Genomic DNA, 11,617 nt, shown 5'->3' on the forward strand with positions numbered 1-11,617 from the left:
TGATGTTTCTCTCTTTCTCCCTCTCCCTTCCTCTCTGAAATCAATAAAAACATATTTTTAAAAAAAGTTACCCCGTTTATATTGTGAGAGTTTTCAAATGTGCCCGCCGGGAGAACGCGTTACACAGCTGTTGCCATGACCACACGGCCGACACATCTCCCGTTTCGCACACGTGGCCGATAGCCGCGATTTGCAAGGAAACCCTCAGCTTCTAAGTCGGCGTGTCCCTGTGTCCCTGTTTCTGGGGCGCCCTCCGCGCTCCTGCCTCTGAACCGCACCCAAGCAGCCGCCTCAGACCTCTTCTCTGCGCCCAGGATCTCCCGCTGGGTGATGCCTTCCACGGCGCCCGCGTCCCAGGTGAGGATGCGGATGCTCAGCTGAGCAGGAACCTCCGTGCAGGTGCCCTTCCCGCTGCCATCAGCCGGGTCTGCGCCTGGGTCGGGGGCAGCTGCATTTGGGGAAGAAAAATGACAGTTTTTCTACAATCCCTGGATACCGTAAAAATGGGAAATACTAGACAGGAAGCACATGAATGAGGCTTCCATCTCTCAGGGGCTCTTATTTATTTGTCATCCCATACGGTATCCCCCCTTGTGTTCGTGAGGCTTCCATCTCTCAGGGGCTCTTATTTGTCATCCCATACGGTATCCCCCCTTGTGTTCGAGATGTTTCCTTATACATTGTCAGTCACTGGAACTTTAGAGCCCCTGGCCCACATAATAACCGGAAATCATGATTTGGTTCCCACGGTGCTCACTGAAATCCACCCAGAGTTGCAGCAGAAGTGCTGCATCGCTGCAGTAAAATGCCCGGAGCTGGTAGGTGAGAAATCCCAGCCCGCTGAGCTGCGTGACCTCGGAGGGACAGCGTGAGGGCAGCCCTGGCTGGTGTGGCTCAGTGGTCCTTTGGTGTGTGGGTTTCATTCCCGGTTAAGGGCTTGTACCTGGGTTGCAGGTTTGATCCCGGCCCAGGTCAGGGAGTGCTCGAGAGGCACCCAATCAATGTGTCTCGAAAGAGTCCTGTGCTCAGGAACCATCACCCCTCGTTGCCTCCCACCGCCGGCCTGGCCACCAGCCACCACTCATCTGCTTTCTGTCTCCAGGTCTGGACGCTGCTGCGGATGGGGGATGGGCTCCCACAGGGGTGGGCACTGGCGCCTGGCTCCGTTCACTTAGAATATTTCCTATCACCTTTTCTTTTAAGTTAACAAAACTGCTTTTTTAAATCAGTAAGGCAGTTCTCAATTGCCCATATTCCTGGGACCAAGAATAACAATGCAAACTGAAATGAGCACCCTCACACCCACTCCCACTTCCTTTACAGACACTGCTGGCTCCTAAGACCACGGGGCAACTTGACCTTCCTGTGGATTTCCTTTTTTAGACACAAAAAAGGCATCACGAGCAAGAGAGAAAGGAGTGTTAACCCCCAGCAAGTGTCAGCTGAGCCCCAGCAGAGGCAGAGGACCTGCTGGGCGGGGCTCTGCAGTCCCAGCAGCCACGCCCCTCACTTCACAGGTGCAGCCTGACCTACCCACGATCTCCAGCCAGCCGTCACCAAGGTCCCGGTAATCGGAGTTGCCTCTCGTTGCAACGTGAGTTGCTTGTATTAATGAATCAAGTATTTCCGCAGCCTTGTCCCTGCGAGAGAGCAAGACATTTCCCAGTGCGTGGCCGGCAGCTGGTCTCACCCCGAAGTCCTGACTCTCGGGGTCTCCAGGCCGCCAGGGCAGGGGAGGGTTTCCGTTCGCAGATGAAAATGCTTCGGAACCAAACAAGTGATGGCCGCACAACATCATGAATGTACTAACGGCCACTGACCTGTTCGCTTTAAATGACCGATTCCGTTGTGTGATTTCACTTCAGTAAAAGAGGAAGTGCCCGCGTATCTGAAAGTGCCCCCTCCAAACGACACCAGGCAGCGGAAAGTCCTTTCTGTGCCACACAACAGGGTGCAGGCATCTTCACACGTCGACCCCTCCAACTGCACTAGCGAGACCCTGGTTCTGGCTCTAGGAGCGCTGGGTTCCAGGGGCCCCGCAAACGCCAGCGAGGAATTTGCGTAAATGTGGGTGCAACGGCGTTACTCCCGCGACAGAAGTCTACTTCCCTCACTGCACATCTGAATCACCTGACCTGTCAGAAGTGGGCGTGTGCTCATCACTCGCGCTGGCTTTCCCACCAGCTTTATTCCGGCCCTAACTTCTCACATCGTGTTGTCTGCGAGGTGCGGCGGCGACCTCGTGTGAAGCGGAGCCCGCGGCACTCACCGGAGCCGAGTGCAGTTCTCCTCGGTGCCCACCTCCAGGAGGCACCCCGCGAGCGCGTTTTCTCCAAATAACACGGGTCTGAGAGTGGCCGGTTCGCACAGACCCCTCCCGGCTGTAAAAGAAAAGGGAGTCCCCCCTCTTACTGTCTGCGCTAAACAAAAGGACGACAAACCACGAGGAACCACCTCCCCTGCGGCTAAATACAGCAGCTGAACTTTAAAGCCACCAATTACTTGTTCCATTCAAAACGGGGCAACAGGCCCAGCCCCAGCTTCCCGAGGAGCCGACCTCCCAGCAGATTACCTGGCTGCCAGAGGCTCAAGGCCGCCGCCGGGTCCCTCCTGCCAGCATGTGCGGCGCGCACCGGCCTGCCCAGCTGGTAACCTAGACGCACAGTAAGCGGGAGGTCAGAGGTCAGGCCGCCGGTCAGCAGCCGGGAGCACCGAGGGGAAGCACAGGAGTGCGGCTGAGACAGCGGGCGGGGCTGCGACCTTCACCTGTTCTAGCGAAGATGCCTGTGACTTAGAAATAAATGCTAAAGAGACTCTGAAAGGTGACGGGCGGGCAAGTGCCCTGGTGGGATCACTCCACTGAGCAGGCCACTCAGTGAGTCCTCGTGAGTGACAGGCATGGGGCTCATCGGGAGGCTGGGAAAGCAGGTGCAGCCGAAGGAGCCCCCCACTCCCCAGCCAGTCAGCTCAACCCCACGGCCGGGCCGGGGCCCACTCCCAGCGAGTGAGCCAACCCCCACCTCTGGAGGCCCCGTCAGACACCTCCCGGTTACGGCCACGGCCCGCAGCCTTGTCCCTGCGAGAGAGCAAGACATTTCCCAGTGCGTGGCCGGCAGCTGGTCTCACCCCGAAGTCCTGACTCTCGGGGTCTCCAGGCCGCCAGGGCAGGGGAGGGTTTCCGTTCGCAGATGAAAATGCTTCGGAACCAAACAAGTGATGGCCGCACAACATCATGAATGTACTAACGGCCACTGACCTGTTCGCTTTAAATGACCGATTCCGTTGTGTGATTTCACTTCAGTAAAAGAGGAAGTGCCCGCGTATCTGAAAGTGCCCCCTCCAAACGACACCAGGCAGCGGAAAGTCCTTTCTGTGCCACACAACAGGGTGCAGGCATCTTCACACGTCGACCCCTCCAACTGCACTAGCGAGACCCTGGTTCTGGCTCTAGGAGCGCTGGGTTCCAGGGACCCCGCAAACGCCAGCGAGGAATTTGCGTAAATGTGGGTGCAACGGCGTTACTCCCCCGACAGAAGTCTACTTCCCTCACTGCACATCTGAATCACCTGACCTGTCAGAAGTGGGCGTGTGCTCATCACTCGCGCTGGCTTTCCCACCAGCTTTATTCCGGCCCTAACTTCTCACATCGTGTTGTCTGCGAGGCGCGGCGGCACTCACCGGAGCCGAGTGCAGTTCTCCTCGGTGCCCACCTCCAGGAGGCACCCCGCGAGCGCGTTTTCTCCAAATAACACGGGTCTGAGAGTGGCCGGTTCGCACAGACCCCTCCCGGCTGTAAAAGAAAAGGGAGTCCCCCCTCTTACTGTCTGCGCTAAACAAAAGGACGACAAACCACGAGGAACCACCTCCCCTGCGGCTAAATACAGCAGCTGAACTTTAAAGCCACCAATTACTTGTTCCATTCAAAACGGGGCAACAGGCCCAGCCCCAGCTTCCCGAGGAGCCGACCTCCCAGCAGATTACCTGGCTGCCAGAGGCTCAAGGCCGCCGCCGGGTCCCTCCTGCCAGCATGTGCGGCGCGCACCGGCCTGCCCAGCTGGTAACCTAGACGCACAGTAAGCGGGAGGTCAGAGGTCAGGCCGCCGGTCAGCAGCCGGGAGCACCGAGGGGAAGCACAGGAGTGCGGCTGAGACAGCGGGCGGGGCTGCGACCTTCACCTGTTCTAGCGAAGATGCCTGTGACTTAGAAATAAATGCTAAAGAGACTCTGAAAGGTGACTGGCGGGCAAGTGCCCTGGTGGGATCACTCCACTGAGCAGGCCACTCAGTGAGTCCTCGTGAGTGACAGGCATGGGGCTCATCGGGAGGCTGGGAAAGCAGGTGCAGCCGAAGGAGCCCCCCACTCCCCAGCCAGTCAGCTCAACCCCACGGCCGGGCCGGGGCCCACTCCCAGCGAGTGAGCCAACCCCCACCTCTGGAGGCCCCGTCAGACACCTCCCGGTTACGGCCACGGCCCCACATCACCGTGACAGCTATGCCAATCGCATGATGGTCTATTTGCGCATAAACACAGAACGCTCACAGGACGGGAGCTCACAGGCCCCCAGGTGAGGGGCCCGTCCTCTGCAGCTCATTCTTTCTTAAAAAACTCATTTAAGTCCAGCCCACATGGCTCAGCGATTGAGCGTCGACCTGTGAACCAGGAGGTCACGGTTCGATTCCTGGTCAGGACACATGCCCAGGTTGTGGGCTCGATCCCCAGTGCAAGGCCTGCAGGAGGCCTGTTGTTGATGGTTCTCTCTCATCATTGTTCCTATCTCTCTATCCCTCTCCCTTCCTCTCTCTCTAAAAATCAATAAAAACACACTTATTAAAAAACACTTATTTCAGCAACATTTTACCTGTTTTATCTCTTTTTCAAAAGCCAGGAGCCAAAGAGAATGTCTAGCAACTTATAGCAGCTTGTTACTATCTACGACACTTTACGCAAAAAAACAAAACAAAACACCATATTGCTACTGGGAAAAGAACACAGGGTCACCCACGAGAAAGAGAAAGGTCGGACCACAAGCTAAACCTGGACAGTGAGGCATCACCTCCCCGGCACTGAGGCCACGGGCAGGAGTGTTGGCCGAAATGCTTGTGAGATGGGTGACGGGCATGGACTCTTACCTGGGTTTCCAGATCTTTCCTTCTCGTGGCCGCTGTTATAGCTTAAAAACTTGACGGTAAATCTCTGTGTCATGGTTCCTAGAAAGAAAACAAAACGGCAAAGAGATGGGCACCGCCTCCCCAGGAAGAGCAGCGATCGGCCACAGTGGAGTTTTCTTTACCCGATGATTACATTTTGACATGCAAACAAATTCGCCTTTTTTTAAGTCAAATCACAAATACAAATAACAAACACGATGGGCAGCACCTCCCCAGGAAGAGAAGCGATCGCCCACAGTGTTTTCTTTACCTGATGATTACATTTTGACATGCAAACAAATTCGTCTTTTTTTAAGTCAAATCACAAATACAAATAACAAACAATCCAATTTTGTCTAATGTGTTATAATGATGAGAATCTTAGAGAAGGAAAAAAACGCCACATGCAAACATGACAGCCGTCTTGCTGCCCTGCACCCAGTCACCTTTCTGGAGGGCATGGACTGTCGCCCGGATAATCCTGACGTGTATTTCACTGATGGTACGGGTTTTGTCTAATGTGTTATAATGAGGAGAATCTTGAAGAAAGAGGAAAAAAACGCCACATGTAAACATGACAGCCGTCTTGCTGCCCTGCACCAGTCACCTTTCTGGAGGGCATGGACTGTTGCCCGGATAATCCTGACGTGTATTTCACTGATGGTACGGTTATTCCATCGGAAGAGATAATGTCCCTCCACAGTCACGTTTCTGGGGGCCGATCCGGGACTTAAAAGTGTCTCTGCGAATGAAAGAACAGTGTTATCGGTGAGAGCACCGCACGCGTCTTCCGCTCAGGTCTTCCCACCAGGGCAGCGCCAGCCGCCTGCTCTGCCACCGCAGGGTCCTGCGTGAGGTCTGAACCCTTCCTTTCATGCCTGCATCCCCGAGGCGAGGCTCACAGCTCGGAGGACACGCTCCGTTAGGACGTTTATTAAAGACTAGAGAGTGTCAGCGCCTTCAGCAGGCGGCTGCCTAGCTCACTGGCGTGTTGCAGCCACTCCACTAAGACTCGATGCCGTAAGAAGTGAAAGCAAGAAGTGAAAATGGTCCTAAAGAATTCTCCAGCGCCCGGCGGTAGGGCTCAGTGGCTGAGCGTCAACCCAGGAACCACGAGGTCATCAGTTCAATCCCCCCTCGGGGCACAGGCGCGGGTTGCGGGCTCCATCCCCAGTAGGGGGCGCGCAGGAGGCAGCTGATCAATGATGCTTCTCTCTCGTCAATGTTTCTCTCTCTAAAAATCAATAAAACCATATTGGTTCCCAGAACCGGAGGAGCCCACATGAGCCACGACCAGGGTGGGGGCTGGTTCAAGGTCACAAGCTGAGTGTGAGGTAAGGGACGAGGGACAGGGACAAACACAATCCTGGGGGCAGAGGGCTTCCTCATTGTTGTGAGGCTCCTGAAACTCTGCATATAAGTGTAATTCTCTAGGACTGCACGGCACTCGTAAGAAGCGCCGTCCGGATGCCTGTGGAAATGACGTCAACGTGTGGCACTGAGTACCTGCACCGGCGAGGACCTGGCCCAGGTCCGCCGCTTCCTCATAGATCACGTGTGGGATGACGATGCCTAAAGGGAGACATGGATTAACCTTCCGCGGGGCGCCTTCCTCGATGGCAGTTCAAATGTTTCCAGCTGCTCCCGGCGCGGTGACTGCTGTTCTCAGGAGATGAGAGCTGAGCTAGCCCCTCGGGTCCGGGCTTTGTCCAGGCCGCAGCCAGCGCATACCTCCCGCAGTGCCGTCCTTTATCCCGGCGTCCAGGACGCTGCCTGGCTCCCGGTAGCCGTCGAGGTCAGTAATGCAGCGAACGTCAAAATTCTGCAGGAATCCCACCGGGGCATCCCGCACACACTGCCCAGCCAGGGAGACCTGGGGGCGAGGGGACCCAACAGACTGATCACCGGGTCTAATCAGAAAACACAGGGCGACGTCCCAACCGAAGAAGGTTCCTCCCGCAGCTGCACCCCCTGCTGGTGCCCTCGGCTGGCCCACTCGCCTGATGACCCGTCTACTCAAAGGCCTCGGTGCTAGTCAGTGTGGGAGCCGAGGGCTGGTCACAGTGAGAACTGTTCCTGGGAAACCAAGAAGCCCCTCCCCTCCATCTCCTTCGCAGAAAGGACATCACACTCAACACCACTCCCCTCCCTCTTCACACCAGGCTTCTGTTAAAACCAGTAAAGTGGACTCATGGGAATAGCAGAGACACGGCTTTAGACGCCCGTGTTTTGTTCCCACAAACATTTCTTCCTTAGAATTTTGAACTTAAAAAAAGGGGGGATTTCACATAAAACTATCGCCTTAAAACATGTTCCAGCATTCTGGAATATGTTAAATTACATACTGATCGCTCACTAGGACGAGGCTGTGGGGGGGACGGGAGCGGCTGGAAGAGGTTAATGGGGGAAAGGAGGACCTAGGTAATACTTCCCACAACAAAGATTTTTAAAAATAAATAAAAAATAACAGTGGCTGTGAAACTAACAGAAGTGAAGAATGAGTTACTTCGACGGGAATTTACAGACTGTTTTTGGTTTTGTTGAGTTCACGCTGAGATTTAGCCAAGATATATTTTTTTTAAATATATTTTTAAAAAAATAAAAATAAAAATCAATAAAGATGTCATTTAAGAGTGACTATGAAAAACATCCAGACACCGTATGTAGCTGGGGGCCTAGAAGATCCATAGGGAAGAATAAGTCACTGAGGGGGTATTTCTAAGAGCAATCGGAGTTAAATTAAAAACAGGGGGAAACAGTGAGGAAAGGCTGCAGCACATTACGCTGGAACTTAGTACCTGAGGGACAGTGAGATAGGCCTGAGCGGCAGTCATAACGGGGTCTCCCTGTTTGTACCCCGAGTCCGACATGTCCTTCGGCTCAGTGTGCAGATACGCGTCAAAGGCGGCGGCGTGCGGCCTCGAGGACCTGGGAGTCAACAAGAAAGATGTTACTAACACTTTCAGCTCTTACCTGCCAGACCCACTGTTCATTGGCATTTTATTCTTTACTCTTTTTTTATGTTGATCTCAGAGACGAAGGGAGAGGGAGAGAGATAGAAACATCAATGATGAGAGAGAATCACTGATCAGCTGCCTCCTGCACGCCCCCCACTGGGGATCGAGCCCCAACCCAGGCCTGTGTCCTGACTGGGAATCGAACCCGTGACCTCCTGGTTCATAAGTCAACGCTCAGCCACTGAGCCACACCAGCTGGGCTTCTTTACTTTTTTAATTACCAAAATGATATTTGTACTAAATGCCACTGAACTGTACACTTTAAAGTGGTTAATGGTTAATTGTATGTCACATGGATTTCACTTCAACAATAACAATGTTGTAAAATGTCAACAATCCCGGAAGGTGAGGAAAGTTAAAGTCCCCGATGAGCCCCCCCACCCCCCGACCCCCCCGATCGACACTGTGAACGTGGTGCTGCATCCATCAATTTCTTTTCCGTGAGGCCCGACTCTTTCTGACACGGAATAAACTGACTAACTGGGGTCTGGAACGGAGTCGAGAACTGGATCATTTAAGCTCCTTGCCTTGGGAGAGATCGTGTGAAAAATGTGACCCACATTCCCATTCCGGGGCCCACGTGGTGTGGCCCCCCCACCCCCGGCCCCGAGAGGAGCGCCCTCCCGGGCAGCTGCGGGGACACTCACACAGCCCCGTGGTGGAAGTAACCGAGGAAGGGTGAATTGGCCGGCGAGGACTGCACACACAGGAAGGGAAACCAGCCGGGGACCCCGGGCGGCCTCTGCGCGGAACAGAGCTGATCGAAAGGGGGGCTAACGTCCCCCCCAAACACGCCGGTGAGACAGGATTCTCTGAAGAGCGCGGTGACATCGGACGAGCATTCCTGGGAAGAAAACAGACAGGAGCAGGGAGCACCAGGAGGGCGCGGGTTTGATTCCCCGTCAGGGCAAGTGCCTAGGTTGCGGGCTCGCGGGAAGCAGCCCATGGATGTTGCCGTTTCTCATCCACGTTCCTCTCTCTCTCCCGCTCCCTTCCTCTCTCTGCAAAATCAGTACAAACGTATTTTAAAGGGAAAAGAGCAGCAGAGCGTGCGCGCACCTGGTCGCAGCAGCAGCGGACGTCGCAGGCCCCGGCGGATAGGTTGCAGGGACACGGGCCCAGAGGCTGGTGCACCGGGTCAGGGATGGCCGTCACGTTCTCTGCAAAGAACACGCAGAGAAGCTCAGCCAGGAACCCCCCCGACAAGCACTGCCACGCTCTGACGCTGACAAGAAAGCCGAGTGGCTGGTCCACAGACCCCCACTCCCAACACTCCCAGCGAGGAATCCCTGACGTGAGCCATGCGTAAGACACAGCGAAAACCCACACGTCAGACAATATGCAAGCGGACCCTTCAACACCAGCACCTCTTCCGTCCTTAGAACGCTGCCATCACATGGAAGGGAGAAAACAGGACCATCCCTCCCGATGCCTGCTGTCGGCACCAGTCACCGTAACAAAACCTGAAATGGCTCTCGCGCCATCACTAAGAGATCAGTTGAAGGAAACCACGGTGTATTCACACAATGGAATATTATGCGGCCGTTAAAAAGAACAAGGCGAAGCTAAGTGTATTCACATGGAACAATCTCCAATTTATATTTAAATTAATTGACTCATGATCAATTATGCTATTGTTTGATGACGTCATGCTGTTTTTTAAAAGGTATAGGAGAGTGCCCTGGCCGGTGGGGCTCAGTTGGTTGGAACATCATCCCAAACACCTGTCAGGGCACATACCCAGGTTGCGGGTTCAATCCCCGGTTGGGGCATGTACAGGAGGCAACCAATCGAGGTTTCTTTCTCACATCAATGTTTCTCTCTTCTCTCTCTCTCTCCTTCTCTCTAAAAAAGAAAATAAAAAAACCAATAAAAGCACATCCTTAGGTGCAGATTTAAAAAAAAAAGCCTCCACTTGCCTGAGGCACTATGGGCCAGAGAAGAGTTGGCATAAATCTCCACTCGAATGAGCAGATGTGCTAAACAGGCCGAATTGCGCGACGCTGACACCAGGAGGGTCTGGACGATGCATGGGGACTCGGAGAAGGAGCCGGTCTCGTTAGAGGAACAGGACAGCGGAGCCCTCTTCAGCCTCACCGTCACGTCCGACACGTTCTGGAAGGAAACAGATCTCTGTCCCTTTCAGCACCTGCGATTGTAAGAACACCTACCGGAAACACAACACCATCACCCCTCCGCCTCGGCTCACTTTACAAGAGGAGGACTGTCCACCAAGAGGCCCTGATTCCGTTCCATCCCACCCACCAGCCTTTGGCCACATGCAAACCCGATTCCCAATCTCCAAGGGACCCTAACAGAAAGCAGCGTTTGCATACTCCCAGGAAGCTCAACACGGGTCAGGAAATTAACGCGGTTTGTCTAGCCCCGTTTTAGTTTAGCATCCCAGCAGCGCAAGATGAAAACACCAAAAAAATTTAAATTTTTTTTTTTAAGTACTGAAAACAGTAACTGGGGTGCAAACTCTGTCTTTCTCATCCTCTATAAACCCTAGAGTTGCCCTGGCTGGTTTGGCTCAGTGGATAGAGCATCGCCTGCAGACTGAAGGGTCCCGGGTTCAATTCCGGTCAGGGCACATGCCCGGGTTGCAGGCTTGATCCCCAGTGTGGGGCGTGCAGGAGGCAGCCGATCAATCATTCTCTCTCATCATGGATGTTTCTATCTCTCGCTCCCTCTCCCTACCTCTCTGAAATCAATAAAAATACATTAAAAAATAAAAATAAACAAACCCTAGAGCTGACGCCTTGCACATACTGGGCACTCCACCAAACGTGTATTAAATGGAAGGGTTAGAAAGCTTTTTTGAGTCACAGAATCATCGATCACCTGGTGGAAGCTGGCACCCCTCTCCTGAGAAAAACGCACCCCCCCCCACAGGGTTTCACACACCATTTCCAAGGGCCCTGGCAGCTTGTCCAAGGACCCCGAGCCCCAGGGTGAGGACCTGCGGGCGGGATGGGTGCCTGCTAGACCTGACAGCCCACAGCTGGACGGTATTTCCAGCACCGACACCGCTGCGCCTCATCCAGGTAAGAAAGCACCACACGTGGGCCTCGCAGCTGCTACGAGGAGGTTGCACCCCTGGCCTTACCACACTGGGGGTCACAGTCAAAGTCCAGTCTCCCGTGTCGTTGTTCAGCACGCCGCACGTGGGAGCTGGCAAGGATCCTGCGGGAGGAGAGCATGCAGGGCCGTGTCACCCAGGGCTGAGGGTACCCCCCTGAGATGGATGGAATCCCTCGCCCAGCCCGGGCCTGGCCCTTAAAAGCTGCATGACTTTGGGCAAGTGACCGCCTCTCTGAACCTCAGTGTCTTCATCCGTCTAATGGGATTAGAATACATGACTGTTTTTATCCCGACGACGAGGTGAATGCCAGCCACTGTGACCGCAGGCTTTCCCGTGGGGTCCTCTCTGGTCCACATCAGCCCGCATCC

At 54.4% G+C, this 11,617-nt stretch overlaps 1 protein-coding gene across 1 annotated transcript; it reads right to left on the reverse strand.

Annotated features, from left to right (window-relative positions):
* Nucleotides 1-11: 11 nt before the first annotated feature.
* TCTN2 (tectonic family member 2) lies at nt 12-11,369 on the reverse strand (the record flags this gene model as incomplete). The annotated part of the gene is made up of 13 exons (XM_005886317.2): nt 12-448; nt 1,534-1,640; nt 3,679-3,790; nt 3,982-4,062; nt 5,130-5,207; nt 5,755-5,889; nt 6,654-6,719; nt 6,879-7,020; nt 7,946-8,075; nt 8,812-9,008; nt 9,224-9,324; nt 10,084-10,279; nt 11,274-11,369. Coding segments are annotated over 13 exons (1,770 nt in total), but the record flags the coding sequence as incomplete, so codon positions are not given.
* Between the last annotated feature and the right edge of the window lie 248 nt (nt 11,370-11,617).

Source organism: Myotis brandtii, unplaced genomic scaffold (genome assembly GCF_000412655.1).
Source record: "Myotis brandtii unplaced genomic scaffold, ASM41265v1 scaffold97, whole genome shotgun sequence".
Lineage (NCBI taxonomy): Eukaryota > Metazoa > Chordata > Mammalia > Chiroptera > Vespertilionidae > Myotis > Myotis brandtii.